Source organism: Narcine bancroftii, chromosome 7 (genome assembly GCF_036971445.1).
Source record: "Narcine bancroftii isolate sNarBan1 chromosome 7, sNarBan1.hap1, whole genome shotgun sequence".
NCBI classification, from domain to species: Eukaryota; Metazoa; Chordata; class Chondrichthyes; order Torpediniformes; family Narcinidae; genus Narcine; species Narcine bancroftii.
The window spans coordinates 149,711,311-149,730,947 of NC_091475.1; the positions used below are offsets into that span (position 1 = coordinate 149,711,311).

At 42.8% G+C, this 19,637-nt stretch overlaps 1 protein-coding gene across 5 annotated transcripts in view; it reads left to right on the forward strand.

The window, feature by feature from the left end:
• Positions 1-19,637, forward strand: part of LOC138739205 (sestrin-3-like) — a 96,367-nt gene that overhangs the window by 58,496 nt on the left and 18,234 nt on the right. For all 5 annotated transcript variants that reach the window (XM_069890792.1, XM_069890791.1, XM_069890794.1 and 2 more), the window contains 2 exons: positions 2,860-3,096; positions 8,212-8,359. In XM_069890792.1, the coding sequence (XP_069746893.1) occupies positions 2,860-3,096; positions 8,212-8,359 (385 nt within the window). The remainder of the gene's footprint in view (positions 1-2,859; positions 3,097-8,211; positions 8,360-19,637) is intronic.

Here is a 19,637-nt window from a genome sequence, read left to right on the forward strand (position 1 = left end):
ACTGCCTTCCACAAGCGTGGCTTCCCCTCCACCACTGTCAACTTAGCCCTCATCTATATCGCCTTCATTTCCTGCTCAACTCCCCTGGCCCTCTCTGTCCCCAGATATAACAAACATAGGATTCCCCTTGACATCACCTATTACCCTATCAGCCTCTGCATCCAGCACATTATCCTCTGAAATTTCCAGCACTTACAACAGGATTCCACTACCAAACAGACCTTCCCCTCTCTGCCTTCTGTAGGGATTGCTCCCTGAGCATTTAAAAAAAAATTATTAGAAAATAAAGTAATAACCATAATTACAGAATTAGAATGAACAAAATATCAAAAAGCAATTTACGTGGTTACATAGAGAAAAAAACTACAAGATCTAAAAAAAATCTACAACCTAACCCCCCCACCAACCCACTCTACTCCTCCCCTTAACCTAAATCTACCCTCCCCCATTCCCCAGAAAAAAAAGAGAAAGAAAAGAGAAAAGGAGAACAACTTCAATCATTTATTTATATTCAATGTGGAGATCCAGCCACACACAACCAGTTTCAAATTTTCAAATTAAAATAATCAAAATATGGGCTCCAAATCTTTAAAAATCTATAATACTGATCTCTGAAATTAAGCTATCTTCTCCATTGGAATGCATGACCTCATTTCTGAACGCCATCTTTGTAAACTTCTCCCTGGGCACTTATCGCTCCCAACCAATTGCTCCTCCCCACCCATCCCCATCTTCCCTTGTGGCTGCAAGAGGTGCCACACTTGCACTCCTACATCCTCCCGTACGGGGCCCTAAACAAGCCTTTCAGGAATGATTTACTGCATCCGGTACTCCTTGTGGCCTTTTCCACATTGGAGAGACTGCTTGCAGATTGGGAGATCGCTTCGCTGAGCACCTTCACTTTGCCTGCACTAGTGACGGGGACCTCCCAGTGGCCAACCATTTCAATTCTGTGTCCTACTCCCATACTCCATTGTCTATTCATTGCCTTATTCTATCCCACTAAGTCCACCCATAAATTGGAGGAACAACACCTGATTTTCTGTCTGGGTGCTCTCCAGCTGGATAGTATTAACATAGAGTTTTCTGGTTACTGCTAACCTGCTCTCCCTTTTTCTTCCTCCCCCCCCCCCACCCCTGTCCCTTGTCTTCTTTCCCTCAGCTCTCCATCCCCTTTCCTCTCTATTCACCTACCTATCCCTTCTCTCCTGTCCCCTCTCTCCCTTCTCCACCAATTACTTCCTGCCTTTGCGACCATGCTCCTCCCCCTATGCCCCCTTACCTTTTTATTCAGACACTGGCCAACATTTTTCCATATTTTGATGAAGGGCTCAAACCCGAAACATTGGTTATGTATTTTTTTAAAAATCTTTACTGTATGAAAGACACTGTTTGACCTGCTGAGTCGTTCCAGCATTGTGTTTTCAGTTTTTACAGTTGAATAATGAGGGAAGTTGAAAGAGAACACAAAAAAGGGAACATTAAAAACTGTGAAATTACTACAGTTAAAAGGGAGTTATGAAGTGTTTGGAAGGCTGAAAAGTTCCCAGTCTGGACTGGGTGCTGGTGATTACATTGCTTTTATTGCAATAATTTAGGCAGTTAAGAATAGGTCAGTAAGAGTGGGGTGGAAGATTAAAGTGAAAGGCATCAGAAAGCTGGGGGGAGGGTGGGGAGTGGTGTTGCTTCACCTGGACTGAACTCAAATGCTTCTTAAAGTGATCACCCAGTCTGTTTTGGTTTTTCCATTCCAATAATGCCAAATGCAGTGTACTAGATTGGACATCAGCTCCTGTGCAAGCTCATGTCTGGAGCTTGAGTTCTTCCAACAGACAACACTTAGTGCACCGTTTTGTCCAGGACATGGGAAGCATCCTGAAATTCTCTCAATTATCGTCATATTCTGCTGCTAGATGATCTCACCAAGCAAAGACATGAATAACAACATTTTAAATACAATTCTGCATCATTGCCCTTTCCTCACTGACAGCCCATCTCAATTTTCACAGACATTGCATGCCATGCTAAAATATTCTGTGCCTAAGCAGAACCTACAGATTTGTACACCCAGGTACCATGTTGAGAGTTATTTAAAAAAAAAATTTTAAATCCATTTTTATAACCATATAAAATGCTTTTGTCATGGGGGGTCAGCAATAGAATGCTTTGTAAATCAGTCTGTGCCTATGGAGAGAGTGAAAGAGAAATAATTCAGGTTAACCTTCTTGTGATAAATAATCAGTTAATGATGATCATTACTCTAAATATTTTCAGTCCTTTTTAACAATTTTGTAATCCCACCAAATGCAATACTTAGTCATTGTGTACATTGAATTTTTTGGGGGGCTGAAGATTTCTTCCTGCATATTATCCAAAATTTCTGAAAAAGTACTTTTGGGTGAAACACTTTAAAAAATATATTGTGCCAATATAGTGAACTGTTCCATCTGCACACCATTACACTTTCTGTTTTGAAACATTGTTAAGGTTGATAACCAGCAGCCCGGGAACCCATCTGTTCTTTCCACTGACGTTTGAATTACAGGTAGTCCTCAACTTATGATGGGGTTATGTTCCGGCACTCTTATTGTAAGTCGGGAAAAAAAAATCGTAAGTCGATAAAGGGCAGTGGAATCCGTGTGAGGACTGACTCGGAGCTGTGGGGAGAGAGTGTGGCAGTGAGATCGGTGTGGGGACTGATTATGGGGCTATTGAACGTCATAGCCTAGTCTAGCCAAAAAGTGAAGCACAGTACGGATTTGAATCATTGTAACTTTGAAAAATCTTAAGTTGGGGACTGTCTGTACTAGGAGCCTGATATCACAAAAAATAATAAATACTGTTTTTCTTTGTTTTCAGAAATTGCTTAAAGCAGGGGAGAACAGCTGGTCCCTGGCTGAATTGGTGCATGCTGTAGTGCTGTTAGCACACTACCATGCCTTGGCAAGTTTTGTCTTTGGAAGTGGCATTAATCCAGAGGTCGATCAAGATACCAGTCACAGCTTCAGAGCTCCAGTTGTCAGCAACTACTGCGTGTGCAATGGCACCAATGAGAGCCATGTGGAAGATGTAATATTTGTGCATGACAGTCCTGGGGTTAGTTCAGAGGAATGGCAACTAATCCATAATTATCAGAAATGTTCAAACTAACAAAAATCAATTTATAACATTTTATAGTTTGAGAAATTTTAAGTATTCCAGAATAATTAAAACTGTTGCTCTAATCTTTTTCAAATATATGATTTTTGGGCTGTAAATTTTAGCATCCATGGAACTTTATAAAACTTACACAGTAGATACGTTTTGCTTGATTTTGGAACTACTGGAATTCTATGAACAATTTACTATCTGCATTCTGTTTGATCATTATCTTGAGTGTGCACAATTGCTTTCTTATTTAAAATGGGTTAGAGATAAACTGCAAGTCATTGAAGGGCTTAGGCCCAAAACATTAATTGTATATTTTTAACCTCCTGTGGATGCTGTGTGATATGCTGAATTCGTCTAGCATTTTTGTTTTTATAACAATTACAGCATCTGTGGACTTTGGTGTGTCACAGATGAACTGTGACTGACAGAGCCTAAATCAAAGCAAATGAGACTACAGTAAAAGTAACCAACTCACAATGTTACTGATATTCTTTAAATATTTCTCTTTACCAGTAGAGTCCCTGTGCTAAATCTCATGTCAAATATAGAGTAAAATAAAAAGGTAGAGTTGGAAATTGGACACTGAATATAAGTAGGGGTTTGATAGTAGAGGGAGTTGCTTTTATCTAGGGTTGCCTCAAGCCAGTGCCTAGAACTAATGTAATCTTTGTTTGGAATTGGAAGAAAAAAATACCATTTATCCTGGAAGAGGGAAAACGAAGTTGAATTTCATGACTCAAATTCTTTTCTAAGGTCAAAGTAAAATCTGTTTTCCTTTGATGACTTGATAAATCATCAGTTTGGATTTGAGGAATGAAGTTAGATGTTTTCAGTGAGGTTGTTATGCTGACTTGCAAACAAAAAGGCTGTACACTTATTGTTAGGTCGAGGAATAGGAATAAACTACTTTATCCCCTTGAGACTGCTTTTCCATTCAGTAGGAATATGCTTGATCCAACTTCATTGTCCATTTCCTGAGCTAATAGTCACTCCTTTTTCCCTTAGCTCTTGATTCCTTTACTTGCACAGTTGCTGTTGGCCCAGTTGAGTTCCCCAAAATTTATTGAGATTAACCTAAAATTTAAAATAAAACAATCATCTTTGTAAGTTACAGAGCACAGAAGTGGACCCTTCACCTTTTATCCTATTTACACCAGCATTTGCCCAAAATGGGTACTGTGGAAGAAATGACAGGGAGTAATAACGATCTGTGCAGGTGAAGCCAGCGACTGTGGGCCAGAATTGTTGCAGGGGTGACGCATGTGGTGGTTTCTGGGAGCCAGGGGCGGCGGCATGAAAATTTGTGGCGTGTGTGAGGAGGGGACTCTGAAATATCAGGGTCCAGCCTGTCACCTGCGGTAAGTGAACAATAGGCGTGGTGTGCAGCTGGCAGAGTCTGATGTGGCGAGGGGGACCAGGGGTAGCCCAGGCCTGTGGCGGGGGAAGGTGTTGGATGGAGGGGGTGTGGGGGTGCCTTACTAATACTTAGTCTAAGTCCTGGGTGGTAGTTGATCCACTACAGGTGAGTTTATTTACTTTCTTACTATGCTTGTGTATGTACCAGGTCTTTTAAGCTGTAATTGACATTTGGAGTTCTGTGATTTCCAAGTGCTCCCTCCCCAAAAGGGTTCCGTGAGCTATTACATTTGGGAAACCCTGAGTTACACTAATTCCACTTACATCTCTAGCTTTGTATCATCTATCTTTCCTATTTGTGCAAAGCCCTTTTTCCACTGGCATCCCAGTTATTTAGCTATGCAGTGTCCCTGGATAGGAAGCCTTTTGTATTGTTTCCATTGGGCCGCCCTTAACTGGGACACTAATTCTTTTCAGCTGAACACAACTCATCCCCAAGATTTGAGTGTTCTACCTTCAACTGGAAACAGGTGACTTTCTGCTGTCCCTTTTCCACTGGTTTTTATCAGCATGCCAGGGATATGAGTAGGGGTAGAGGCAGTTAATCCCTGGTGTGTATGTTATCATTTGACACTGGTATTCGGACAGTGTTCCTTTTTCACTGCACCCTATCTCAGTAAATTCCCAGTTAATTCCGAGGACAGGGTTCAAAAAAAGGGGCTCAAGACTTGCCTGACTCGTCCACCTTCTCAACTGTGAGTACAATTAGCATCCACCCGTATCCATTTTCTCCCTATAACTAAAGTTCTCCAGTCCAGACAACATCTGAGTGAATCTCCTCTGCACTCTCTCCATCATGGGCATATCCTTCATGTGATGGGGCAACCAGAACTGTGCAAAGTACTCTCAAGTGAAGTCAAACCAGAGCTTTGTAAAGTTGCAACATAATGTCTCATATTCTTTGCTCCTACCTACAGTGAGGAGTGGGCCATATGCTACTTTCAGCATTCTATTCGGTTTGACACTTTGAATTGAACCCCTAGGTCTCTCTGTTCATCAATATTCCTCAGTGGTTTGTCATTGCAGTAGTGCAATGTTATTACAGTGCCAATGACCCAGGTTCAGAACGGTGCGGTTTGTAAGGAATTTGTACACTCTCCCCATGACTTGAGTGAGTTTCTTCCGGGTGCTCTGGCTTCCTCCAAACCTCCAAAAATTAAGAGTTTGTAGGTTGATTGGTGTAATTGGGTGGCACGGACATGTGGGCTAGAAGGGCCTGTTACCCTGCTATAGCTCTAAGTTAAAAATTTACTGTTTGTCTTGCCCTGAAATGATTTCCTAAAGTGCATCACCTCACACTTGTCAAATTTGAATCCATCTACCAACAGCCTGCATGAATTTCCATCTTTTCTGTATACCTTGTAGTAGTCAATACCATGTAAAAGTTGAATCCCTATTTTTGGCGCAAAAATCGGGTGTGTTCCCATATATCATGTGGAAAAAAATCACCCCCCTCCCATTTTTGGCCCACTCACCGGAGCTCTCGATGCCATGACTGCTGATTCTCATTTAGGCCTGGGCCGCCCACCCATCAGAGCTCTTGACACTGTGGATGCTGACTCTTTCCTAGCCTTTGCTGTGTGCCCATCTGAGCTCCTGATGCCTGAAACGACACAGGTAATTTGGTCAAAAGTAGTATGCAAGTAATAGTTGACCCCCCCCCCCCAATTGTTCCCTGAAAATTTGTCCATAAAATACAAGTGTATGTATATACAGTACTTCTCAAGCCTTAAACAACGTTCCTCATTATAAGAAACAGCCCCAACTTTTGTGTCATCTTCAAACTTGTTGATAGTACCTCGTGCATTCACACTGTTGTTAACCCATTCAGAAACAATAAGGGTCAGAATACTTGCAGTACACCCCTGGTTGCAGTCTTCCAATCAGAATAAATTCATCCTTGTCTCTTCCCTCCAAGCCAATTGTGATTAGCCAGCTTGTGTTAGATCCTATTTGCCTTAACCTTATGGACCAGCCAATTATATGGATATTCTCAAATGCTGTTAATTTCTCGAGAGACTTCCTTGGTCCCAATGATCTATTCTTGCTACATATTTCCTTTTGCTTCATCAAACCTTCAGTTTCTTTTGTATGCCATGGTTCCCTAATCTTGATATTTTTGCTCTTGTGGAATATGGAGTCCCTGAACTATAGATATCCTTCAAAAGACTCACATTGGCTGTTTTTTCACCTGAAATCATGTGGTTCCAAACTTCCATCAGATCCTGTCGCACTACTGAAATCAACCTCCCCCATGAAGACATGAACGTGAGGATGATTCGTATCCTTTCCATGAATGCTTTAAATCTCACAGAATTGTAGTGATTGTTTACAAGATGATCACCTACTTACACTTGCTCCAGATGCTTGCATTTCCTTTAACTTGAGAATGAAAATGTCTCGATATTAAAAACTGGCTCATTGAAAATTTCATCAATGACTTTTAGTTATTTAAATGGTCTATCAGTAACTTATTTTGAGCTTTTACATGCTAGGCTACATTGAGAGGCACATCCCTTTTGAAATAAAAAGATAATTACTGACAAAAAGGAATTGATTTGTTGGCATTGTAATCAGGAGAATTGACTCTTTTGGGGCACTCATTGAATAATTAAGAAATCCCTTCAAAATGGAATTGAGGTCCACTTATTTTGCCTTTAGTCAGTGTGAATAAACCTAGGATTTCTGATCACCACACTCATTTGATGAGGTTAGAGAAAAAAAGAACTTGTAAAAATCAGGAATTTCTCCAAATCAGTCCATGCAATTTTTGCAACACTTAGTATTGGTAGAGGTTAGTATTAATCCTCTGGATTTCCCCAAGTTTGGCGGTTAATGTGGCATTTTTTTTCTGGATAAAACAGTTGGATTTTAGCCATCCAGATAACACTTGTAATTTGGAGTCGAGGAATTTGAGTTTTGTGGTTATGTACAATGGAAAGCTTTGTTTTATAATACATTTCATGTACTTGCACATGATAAATTCATCTTAGATCTTCTAATCTTAATTAGGTCTTGTCTACAAAAACTTTCTTTCCTGTTCTGGTGTTAAGTTTCATTAGGAAGTAGGTTCTTTTTTACATTCTACCTGGTCAACCAGTACGGACTCGAAAGGCCGACATGGCCTGTTTCCGTGCCGTAAATGGTTATATGTGCTATCCAGTGTATGGGAATGGTATTACAATGTCAAATAGTGCAGGGTATTGAGAAAAGTATAATTTAAAAAAAAAGGTTACTTTCTCCATTTTTGAATCTGGAAAAAATGGTGATTAAGGAAAGATTGGAGAGAAGATGCATGCAAATCATGGTATTAGAGAAAGATGATTCGAACTCTCTGGTATGGCAATTCTCCTGTGAATTTAGAATCTGGATGTGATCTTGGGCTAAGGGTATTGTTTTGACAGTATAATTGCAGTCTGTTTCAAGCAGTATTTCTGAAATTATTCTCCTTTATAATTTTTGCATTCTTGCCTTTGGCACTGTATGCAGAGAATGTCATAAGATTGTTTTCTGCTGTTGCCCCCCCCCCCCATCTTTTACTTTGTAGATAAAGTAACACGTGTTTGGAATGCAAATTTTGACTAAAATACTGTTGCACTGTCCTCTATAACAGCATTAAAATTGGATCTGTTAATGGTTCTGTAGACTTCTGACTCCGTTAGTGAATTGGAAGCTCTAATGGAGAGAATGAAGCGACTTCAGGAGGAGAATGAAGAGGAAGAAGCATCTCAAGAGGAGATGGCAACACGTTTTGAGAAAGAGAAGAAGGAGAGCCTTTTGGTTGTCACTGGAGGTAATTCAAATTTACTCATGTAACTGCTTGGATTTTGCATCTAAGCCGAACTGTATGTAACTGAAGAATTGTGCAGCAAGAAAGAAGATTTGAGCTACTTGTTCCTGTGCCGGCACTTTGGGGACAATTACTCTTTATTATAACCCTGCATTTTTTAAAAAACTTCTGGTATGTATATTCAGTTCCCTGTTTAAATCTACTATCATCCAGTAATGAATTCCATATGCCAAGAACTTGCTGGGTTTATCAACAATTAAAAAAAAACTGATTATCTTAAATTTCTGCTTCCTGTTTACTGACTTCCATGTGGAAATCAATTGTGAAAATTGTATATAAAATAAGAATGCAGTTTAAGGTGAAGACAAAATGCTGGCAGTTGGGGCCACTAATTAAAGAATAGTAAAGTATTCGCTTCCACTGAGCAGATCAGCTAATGAAACATCCTGTGTCCACATGCAGCAAGACCTAGACAAAATTCAAGATTGGCTGATTAGTGGGAAGTGAGATTTATGGCTCACAGACACTGGTACAGTGACATCAATAGACATTGTACCAATGAGGGTGGGCACTATTTGTGGAATGGTTAATATTATCAATGGCAGTACTTCCCCATCCTGGGGTCACTGTTTTTATCATCTAGAAGACTTGTGTATGTACAGTGCAGTCTCGTCAGACATTGCATGCATAATACAAATAAAAAGCAGTATAAAAGAGAGAGATCAGTTAATACAGAGCAAAGGCAACATTATTTTGCTGATGAGATTCATTTGAGAGACTGTTAATGTGGGAAAGAAGCTGTCTTTGAATCGGGTAGTGTGCAACCTCACACTCTTGAATCTTGTTCCTGGCGAGAGGAGAAAGAAGAGAGTGCGGTTGGGGTTGGATAAGTTGTTTAATATGTTAGGGTGTGCTGGAATGCTCTTCCCTCATCTGACTGAATGTTTCTCAAACACCGAAAGTTCCAAACAAATCTTGTTCCTTCCCACCACTCTTGAGTCTTCACATCCTCTGATGTATTTGGACTACACTGCAGCACCAAGGTGTATTTGGCATTGCTTCCAAAACCAGTGAACTCTGGTTGGAAATAAGATTGGTGGGAACATCAAATTACCAGTTTCTCCAGGTGATGTTCCAAACTGCAGGCTGCCCTGACACTGAAACATATCACTGAACACTTACTGCTGCCTTAAAATCTTGGAAGTCTTTGCCCACCAGCAATGCGGCAATATTTTCATCACATAGTTTAAACAATTCTACCATGACCTCCAAACCACTAAGGGTGGATATTCAACTTTGATCTTGCCATCAACTCTCAAGTTGCACCAGAAATGTTATTTTCCCATTTGATATAACACACAATTAAACCAGTTGTCACCATTGTGGGAATTATTAGGGTACAAATTAAGTTGTCAGCATATTTGCTACAAAACATGCTTTAAGCAATCACTGGCTGTTGTTTTGGGTTGACCTATGTGTTGACACAAACTGTTATCATTTGGCAAGACAAAAGACACACTGTGTACTTAACTCAGTTAAAATCTTGTGCATTTAATGGCTGACAGATTATGAACGTTAACCTTGAATTAAATTCAGGTCTATCCTTCCACTGACATCACTCAAAGAATTGCTGAGCCCAATGGACCAAGATTTTATTGCAATTCTTCAAAATTGCTGACCTCTGCATTAGAAAGAAGGAAAATGGCAAGTTATGAAATTGTATGTTTCTGTCTGATGTTGACTGCTATGGTGGCATTCAAGATTCATTTATTGTCATGTAATGGCACAGAATGTGATATTTCACAAAATTGTCTTCTGTCTGTCATAAGGCAGAGAAAGAGTCAACACTAGTGTCACCCAGTGCCCCTTACAATAAGAGAAAGGGAAGCAAGACTCCCTACAGAATGTCCGTCAATTCGCTGCCAACGCTCCTGCAGTCTCTGCAGCCACACAGATTCCTGTCCAATCCATTGTCAATCTGAGCTTCAGATTCAAATTAATAAGGATAAAAAAAGTTTAAGGAACTGGATCTGCACAGAGAGGCTGCAAGGATGATCAGCAAGGGAGGGTCCATTATGTGGATGTGGCCATGGCATTGTGGTTGATGTAATCGAGCATGAACTTGAGTAAGGCCCTTGACTAGGGTCCACTTGGAAACTGGTCAGAAAGATGAGAGCCCATGGAATCAATGACAATGTGGCAAATTAGCTTCTTAATTGCCTCTGACCATTTTTAATTGTTCACTCAAGGGATGTGGGGCTTTTCAGGCTGAACCAACATTTAATCAGACATTCCTAATTGCCCTTGAGAAGATAATGGTGAGCTTCCTTGAGATGTAGGTGGACCAACCATACTGTTTTTTCAAATTTATTGTTAGAGTTTATGCATGACATCATATACAACCCTGAGATTCTTTTTCTTGTAGGCCAGGCAGAATTTACTTATTGGTTACTGTAAATTATACTCAAGAAAGATGTGTATACAAAAAGAGAAATGTAAGCAAAGAAGAAATGTAAACAAACATTGCAAGCACAAGAAAATAAATATTAAGATTTATGTTTGGGAGGGAATTTTAGGAATTTGATCTGGTTTTGGTGAAGGAACGGTGATGCAGTAGAGCCTATTTTCCGTAATTCAAGATACCGACAAAAATTAGCCGAAAATAAATAGGAAAAAATACAGGTTTAAAATTGGCATGCCTTGCAGTTAGTTTGCCAATCATGCAAAACACAGTCTTAATCAATTAGAAAATTCACTTTTCCGGCATCTACCAATCCCTGTAGGTGCTGGATACCAGGGATTTTACTGTATGTTGCCAAACTGAGAGGGCAGAGAATAATGTTGATGGTTGTTTTTGTTTGTGTACGGACATCTGCTGTTTCTTTTATCTGGAGATAAAGCAGCAAGTATGATGACCCAAACTGGTGGTACTGTTGATAAGAGAGTAATTGCAAGGTACAAAATGATTATTAATTAGTTGGGGTAAGACAGCAGAAGAAATGTACAGGCTTTGTAGGCGGAGCAGAGGAAGTTCACCAGGTTGATTCCAGAGATGAGGGGGTTTGCTGATAAAGAGAGATTAAGTCATTTGGGACTATATTTGCTAGAATTCAGAAAAACAAGAAGGGTGTAGTCGCACTAGGCACGGAAAGGACAAATGAACCACAGTCGAAAGTGGGTTGAACCGACTGACTTTAATAGAAAATTCACATGCGTTTAAATCCCTTGGAACCTGATGATACTTGCGATTCTTGGGACCTTTATGACATCCATTGCTAGGTTGCGGTCTTGCCCTGCATCCGGAGCTCTCACAATCAGATTGCTGCAGACTTGCCTGCAACTCCGTGAGCTGGTTCGCCTGTTGCATGGATGAGCTGCCACATGAACGCCCCCCCCCCCAACCCCGAACCGGCATTAGGAAGAGTGGAGTCCACGGCCAACACCTCTTTAATCTGTTTGGGTGGCCGACCTTGTCGGCGTGGGGGTGGCACAGTCACAGGGTGTTCCAGGTCTAGGTGCTCCGGCTTGAGGCAGTCAATGGTGAAAGACAACTAATGGACACTCATGTTGAGGAAGCACATGGTTCCTTTCTGATGCACCACCTGGTGCAAGCCCTTGTACGGCCGCTGGAGGAGTCCGATGTATGCCCCTACAGACAAACACGTAGTCCAAGTCCTAGAGGTCCTTGGGGATTAAAGGAAGCTGTCGGCCATAGCACGAGCTTAGGACCAGAACTAGTGTTCCTACCTTCTCTTGGATTCTTGTGAGCATGGGTGCATGGCCAACGGCCACTGGCACAAACTCGCCTGGAACTGTCAATGGGGCGCCATATACCAACTCTGCCAAAGATGTGGCTAAATCTTTTGGAGGTGTGCGGATACCAAAAAGCTCCCATGGGAGCTTGTGCACCCAATCTGGGCCTTGGAGGTGCAGCATTAGGGCCGACTTCAGGTGCCGGTGGAAATGCTTTACTAGGCCATTGGTCTACAGATGGTAGGCCACGGTGAGGTGCAACTGGGTCCCAAGTAATCGTGCCTGTGCCGTCCTTTGGCAGGACGTGAACTGTAACCCTCTGTCTGAGCTGATGTTGTCAGGCAGGCCAAAATGTGCAACCCAGCTTGCAATGAGGGCTCTGGTGCAGGGCTCTGTGGACGTGTCGGAGAGCAGTATGGCTTCTACCCACCTGGTGAACCTGTTGATCATTGTGAACAGGTACCCCTGGGAGACCGGCAGTAGACTGACAATGTCCATATGGACATGCTAAAACCTCCTGTGCTTTGACTGGAAGGGTTGAGGGGGGGGGGGGGGGGGAGGTGGGCCTTCACGTGCCTTTGAACTTTTTTGGTCTGGCAGTGTATGCATGACCTGACCTCCCTGCTTAGGCCATGCCAAGCAAATCTATCTGCCACCAGTTAGATGGTTGCCCAAATGGATGGGTGGGCCAAACTATTGCATTGAAAAAGTGATGCCTCCAAGTGGCTGGAACGATGGGCCAAGGTTGGCCATTGGACATGTCATAGAGGAGGTTGATGCCTGATGGGCCAATGGGGATGTCCTCAAGTTGCAGGTCCGAGACTGTGGTGCTGTAGCGTGGTGCATTTCTTCATCCAGTTGCTGTCCCTTAGCGAGCACCACGTAGTCCAATCCTGGGGATAGGGAATGCACCGAGTGGATGGAGGTGTGAGGCAGTGCATCAGCCTTGATGTTGTTTTTCCCCCAAGATGTGTTTGACAGTGGTGGTATACTCTGAGATGTATGACAGGTGGCTTGGCTGCTGTGCTGACCATGGCTCTGACACTTTGGCGAATGCGAAGATGAGAAGTTTGAGGTCCATGAAGACTGTGAACTCCTGCCCCTCCAAAAAATACTGAAAGTGCTGGTTGGCAAGGTAGAGGCCCAGCAGCTCCCTGTTGAAGACACTATTTCAGCTCCGGAGGATCGCAGGTGCCGGCTGAAGAATGCAAGTGGTTTCCACTGACCTTCAATTAGTTGTTCCAGCACGCTGCCGACTGCTGAGTTGGAAGTGTCAACCATGAGGGCTGTGGGAACATCCACCCATGGGTGTACCAAATGGATGGCATTTGCTGAGGCATCCTTGACCTGCTTGAAAGCCACTGTTAATTCCGTGTCCCAGGTGATTTCCTTGGCCTTGCCAGACATGAGTCCGAACAGGAGTTGCATGATTCAGGTCACTGATGGTAGGAATTAGTGGTAAAAGTTGATCATGTCCATGAACTCCTGTTGGCACTTGACTGTATCGGCCTGGCAAACTGGCATATGGCTTCGACTTTCGCCTGCAAGGGAACAGCTCCATGCTGGTCGATGTGGTGCTCGAGGAAATCAATGGTCAACAGCCTGAACTTGTACTTCGTGGCATTGATGGCCAGGCTGTATTCACTCAGGCGGTGGAAGAGCTGGTGTATGTACATCAAAAGCTCTTGGGTCGAGCGGCTGCTGATCAGGATATCATCTAAGTAGATGAAGATGAAATCCAAGCCTCGCCCTACCGAGTTCATGAGCTGCTGGAACATCTGTGCCATGTTCTTGAGTCTGAAATGTATCCACAGGAACTCAAATAGGTTGAATGGAGTGATTAGAGCTGTCTTGGGGACATTGCTGGGGTACAGGAATCTGGTGATAATCGTGGACCAGGTAAACCTTGGAGAAGATGCGTGCCCATGCAAATTAGCCGTAAAGTGTAGTTGTCCGCTGAGGTGGCATCATTCAGCCTTCTGTAGTCGCTACGTGGCCTCCATCCTTCAGCCGTCTTGGGCACCATGTGCAGTGGAGAGGCTCACGGGCTGTCTGAGCGCCTGATGATCCCCATCTCCTCTATTTTCCTGAACTACTTGGCAAGGTGGAGTTTGCCAGGTGGGAGCCTGCGTGCCAGGGCATGTAGTGGTGGTCCTTGAGTGGGAATGTGCTATACACCATGCTTAAGTGTATCTGTGGAGAACTCCAACTTAACAATGGTCGGGAACTCCGCTAGTACTCTGGCAAATTTCTTGCTTGATAAAGTCACCGAGTCCAGGTTTGGGGCCGGTAACTTGGCTTCGTTCAGTGAGTCGGTCTGGAAAATCTTGACATTCACTAGACGCTGCCCCTTGAGGTCCAATAGGAGGCAGTGCGCCCGGAAGAAATCTGTACCAATAAAGGCTGCAACGCTGCTGCCAGCGTAAATGGCCAGATGAAAAGGCTGGTATCAAACTGTAGTGGGACAGTTTGTGTTCCGTATGTCCGAATACTGCTGTTGTTGGCAGTGGTGAGCACCGATCCTGACTTCCTAGTGTGGATGTCTTGGCTTGAGGGGTGGGGGGCAAGACGCTAACCTCTGCCTCTGTGCCTACAAGGAACTTTCACCTGGAGTGTTGGTCCCATAAGTAAAGGAGGCTATCACGGTGGCCAACCACCTTAGCCATTAGTGATGGCCGGCCCAGGCATTACTCAGAAAAGGACAGGGTTGGCAGCATTGGTGGGCTCCTGAACCTCATTTTTTGTGGTTTTAAAAACATCAACGGTCTGAACTGGGGTCGCTCCCTGTGCGGGCATCATCAGCTTCATTGGTGGCATGGGGAAGATCCAGGCCTTTGGACATGAAGCAGAAACTTTGTCGATGGAGCCCCCCCCACCCCACCCATGGTGCTTGGTGTGCCACAGGATATCTGCGCGGACCTCTACTTTGCATGGGTCACTGAAATAGTCATCAGCGATTATGAGGTGAATAACTTCTGGCATTTGCTCCAGAAAGATGTGTTTAAACAGTAAACATGGCTGATGGCTGTCTGCTAGTGCCAGCATCTCATTCATTAAGGCTGATGGCCCACAGTTCCCTAGGGCATCCATGTGAAGCAACCATGCTGCATTCTCACAATGGGAGAGGCCAAAAGTACAGATCAGAAGTGCCTTGATTGTTTAATTACTGTCCACAACTGGTGGCTGGAGTAGGAAGTCTATGAAGCAGCCTGCTGTTTCCTGGTCAAGTGAACTAACCACATAGTGGTACTTGTGGCATCCAATACGATTTGCCTAACCTGGAATTGGGCTTCTGCCTGTTCAAACCAGATCTGCAGCTGCAAAGTCCACAAAGGCAACAGTTTCAGTGAAACTGCATTATGCGTGCTTGGGTCGGTCATCGTTGGGTCCAAATACTGTTTGGATTGTCGGGGTCACCTTGGTTGCACCTAGAGCTCTCACAGTCAGATCTGGCATGGACTTGCCCACAACTCCATGAGCCAGTTCACCTGTTGCGTGGGCGAGCCACCACAAGGGATCTTATAGAACCATAAAATTCTGAAAGAGATAAAAGACAGTAGGAAAAACTGGAATGAGAGGATGTAGACTCGAGATCTGGGGGAGTTTATTGAAGACTGAGATGAGGAGGAATTGCTTTTCCTAAAGAGTAGTGAATCTCTGGAATTCTCTGCTCAAGGCTGCCTCATTAAGTACATTTGGATCACAGTTAGCTTTTTGCGTAATAGGGGAATTAAAGTTGTGTGGAAAAGGCAGGTAGATGGAGCTGAGTCCACAGTCAAATCACCCACGATCTTATTGAGTAATGGCACAGTATTGACAGGCCAGATGGCCTGCTTCTATTTCTTGTGCTTTTATGCAATCTCCCTCCAGCACCAGTTTACTGGCAGGTTAAAAATGCAATTTCATTATAAATACAATTAAAATATAAAATGTTGGAGATAGGGTAGTATCTGTGTAGAGAGAAACCCACTCAATATTTTGAGCTGAGGAATGATGAATATCTCCAGCACTTTCTGCTTTTACTTCATATTTTCATCACCTGCACTTTGCTTTTCAAAATGTTCATAAATTAGGCTTGTGCTTAAAATTTCATTTACAACTGAACTGATCTAAAAATCTTTGTCACTTGAGTTTTGTTTTTCTGAATGCAAGTAAGCAAAAAAAGAATAAAACTACAAGTGGGGAATTTGATTTATTCAGATGCCTGGGGCTTGCCTTAAACATTTCTTTGCAGAACTTGGAAAAACTATTGCAGCAGAGATCTTTATAGCCTAAGCAACATGAGGCCAAAGTCAAAGCAATAAATTTTGCATTATAGCATTTTAAATTTAGTAATCTCTCCAATGAATTAATTAATCAAGTATTGAGAAGCTTTCTTTCTTTGGCTTGGCTTCGCGGACGAAGATTTATGGAGGGGTAATGTCCACGTCAGCTGCAGGCTCGTTTGTGGCTGACAAGTCCGATGCGGGACAGGCAGACACGGTTGCAGCGGTTGCAAGGGAAAATTTGTTGGTTGGGGTTGGGTGTTGGGTTTTTCCTCCTTTGTCTTTTGTCAGTGAGGTGGGCTCTGCGGTCTTCTTCAAAGGAGGTTGCTGCCCGCCGAACTGTGAGGCGCCAAAATGCACGGTTTGAGGCGATATCAGCCCATTGGCGGTGGTCAATGTGGCAGGCACCAAGAGATTTCTTTAGGCAGTCCTTGTACCTCTTCTTTGGTGCACCTCTGTCACGGTGGCCAGTGGAGAGCTCACCATATAACACGATCTTGGGAAGGCTATGGTCCTCCATTTTGGATTCGATGCTGTCGGCCTCTGCCATCTCAAGTACTTCGATGTTGGTGATGAAGTTGCTCCAATGAATGTTGAGGATGGAGCGGAGAGAACGCTGGTGGAAGCGTTCTAGGAGCCGTAGGTGATGCCGGTAGAGGACCCATGATTCGGAGCCGAACAGGAGTGTGCGTATGACAACGGCTCTGTATACACTAATCTTTGTGAGGTTTTTCAGTTGGTTGTTTTTCCAGACTCTTGTGTAGTCTTCCAAAGGCGCTATTTGCCTTGGCGAGTCTGTTGTCTATCTCGTTGTTGATCCTTGCATCCGATGAAATGATGCAGCCGAGATAGGTAAACTGGTTGACCGTTTTGAGTTTTGTGTGCCCGATGGATATGTGGGGGGTTGGTAGTCATGGTGGGGAGCTGGCTGATGGAGGACCTCAGTTTTCTTCAGGCTGACTTCCAGACCAAACATTTTGGCAGTTTCCGCAAAACAGGACGTCAGGCGCTGAAGAGCTGGCTCTGAATGGGCAACTAAAGCGACATCGTCTGCAAAGAGTAGTTCACAGACAAGTTGCTCTTGTGTCTTGGTGTGAGCTTGCAGGCGCCTCAGATTGAAGAGACTGCCATCCGTGCGGTACCGGATGTAAACAGCGTCTTCATTGTTGAGGTCTTTCATGGCTTGTTTCAGCATGATGCTGAAGAAGATTGAAAAGAGGGTTGGTGCGAGAACGCAGCCTTGCTTCACGCCATTGTTAATGGAGAAGGGTTCAGAGAGCTCATTGCTGTATCTGACCCGACCTTGTTGGTTTTCGTGCAGTTGGATAACCATGTTGAGGAACTTTGGGGGGCATCCGAGGCGCTCTAGTATTTGCCAAAGCCCTTTCCTGCTCACAGTGTCGAAGGCTTTGGTGAGGTCAACAAAGGTGATGTAGAGTCCTTTGTTTTGTTCTCTGCACTTTTCTTGGAGCTGTCTGAGGGCAAAGACCATGTCAGTAGTTCCTCTGTTTGCGTGAAAGCCGCACTGTGACTCTGGGAGAACATTCTCGGCGACACTAGGTATTATTCTATTTAGGAGAATCCTAGCTAAGATTTTGCCTGCAATGGAGAGCAGCGTGATTCCCCTGTAGTTTGAGCAGTCTGATTTCTCGCCTTTGTTTTTGTACAGGGAGATGATGATGGCATCACGAAGGTCCTGAGGCAGCTTTCCTTGGTCCCAGCAGAGCTTGAAAAACTCATGCAGTTTGGCATGCAGAGTTTTGCTGCCAGCCTTCCAGACCTCTGGGGGCATTCCATCCATACCTGCTGCTTTGCCACTTTTCAGTTGTTACAGAGAAGCTACTGTAAAGCTAAATACAAAGCAAAGTTTTAATCTGAATTATCCCACTGTCACTGGATATGATCCTACTACAAAGAATAAATAGAATCTTATTTTTATTTCCTCTTGGCAAATCACATCCATTCTCCTTCCCAAAGAGAATAATTAGTAGAAATGTAGAATGAAGGGTCTGCTTTTCACCAGAGTAAAACCCAGTGAAGTGAAAGTGCTCTCAACGTGGCCAGAAATGGACCTATCTTGTCCTTCCAATTTTGCAAGAACATTCGAAGATCGGTTGAAGTTATCTTTGCAAATCAAGAAAATTGTACGAGAAATAGAGAGTTTATTTCATCCACTTCTCTCATTTATAATCAATGTTCAATTTTTTGGGATAATTCAAATTAAAACTCTGCATTTAACTTTACAATAGCTATAATACAGAGAATTTCAGATTTAAAACTATTAATGTGTACAGGATTGTGATATCTGAGCACAAATTAAAGCAGAAATTGACTTTGATTACAGACCAAAGCAGAAACAGAAAAATGGGTATTTTAGTTTCTGAAAGCAAAATGGAAAGGAGGTTGGTGGAAATAGGAAAAAAGCTAAAATTTACTGACTAATTATTTGGAAACCCCGTTGGGTTGGCACATTTCTCATTGTGCTCAATCCCTGTACTCCCTTTAAACTCACCAGGGTCCTATTTTCTTCAGTACAAACTTGAAATTATTGTGTCTATATGTGTGACAATAAACAATTCAACAATTTAAGCATACAGAGTTGATAGACAATTTGCAATACTAATAAAAGAAATGTGTTGAGGTATTAATAGGATTAATAGTTCAGAAAATGAACCAATTTCACATCACCTCAGTGCCCTAAGGAGAAGATCATCTGAGTTTTGTATACAGTCATGAATGTGAGATTGTATATTTTTCTAAATTAGGAATTAAGAATTAATCCCTTACTAATCACAGAACACCTATGACATAGGGATTACTTGAGTTAGTATATGAGTGAAAAGAAAAAAATTGAAAACCTCTGCCTTAGAGGTTTATGCAGAATGGGTAAATCTGGATGATAGAAAGGTATGGATATTATAGTTTGGGAAGAGATTTAATACTGGAATAATTTTCATTTGAACATTTAACACAAGGGAAATGAAATACAAGATTTCCTGAGTAAAATAAATTCTCACCAACTAACACACCCACTCAAGTTCTTTCCTCTTAAACTTACAGCTTCTGAATCCAGGTGAAACTTTGAATATGAAAGCCAAAGGTGATTGGAGCAGGTTATTGTGCATTACTCCAGAGTAATGGAGGCAGAGTCCATAGCAACTTGGAAGTAAAAAGCAGATGAACATTTTAAAGCAAAGAGAGAAGCAAGAGAAGTGAAAGGAGATTTAGATTGCTCTTGTAAACAACCAGCACAGATTAAATGC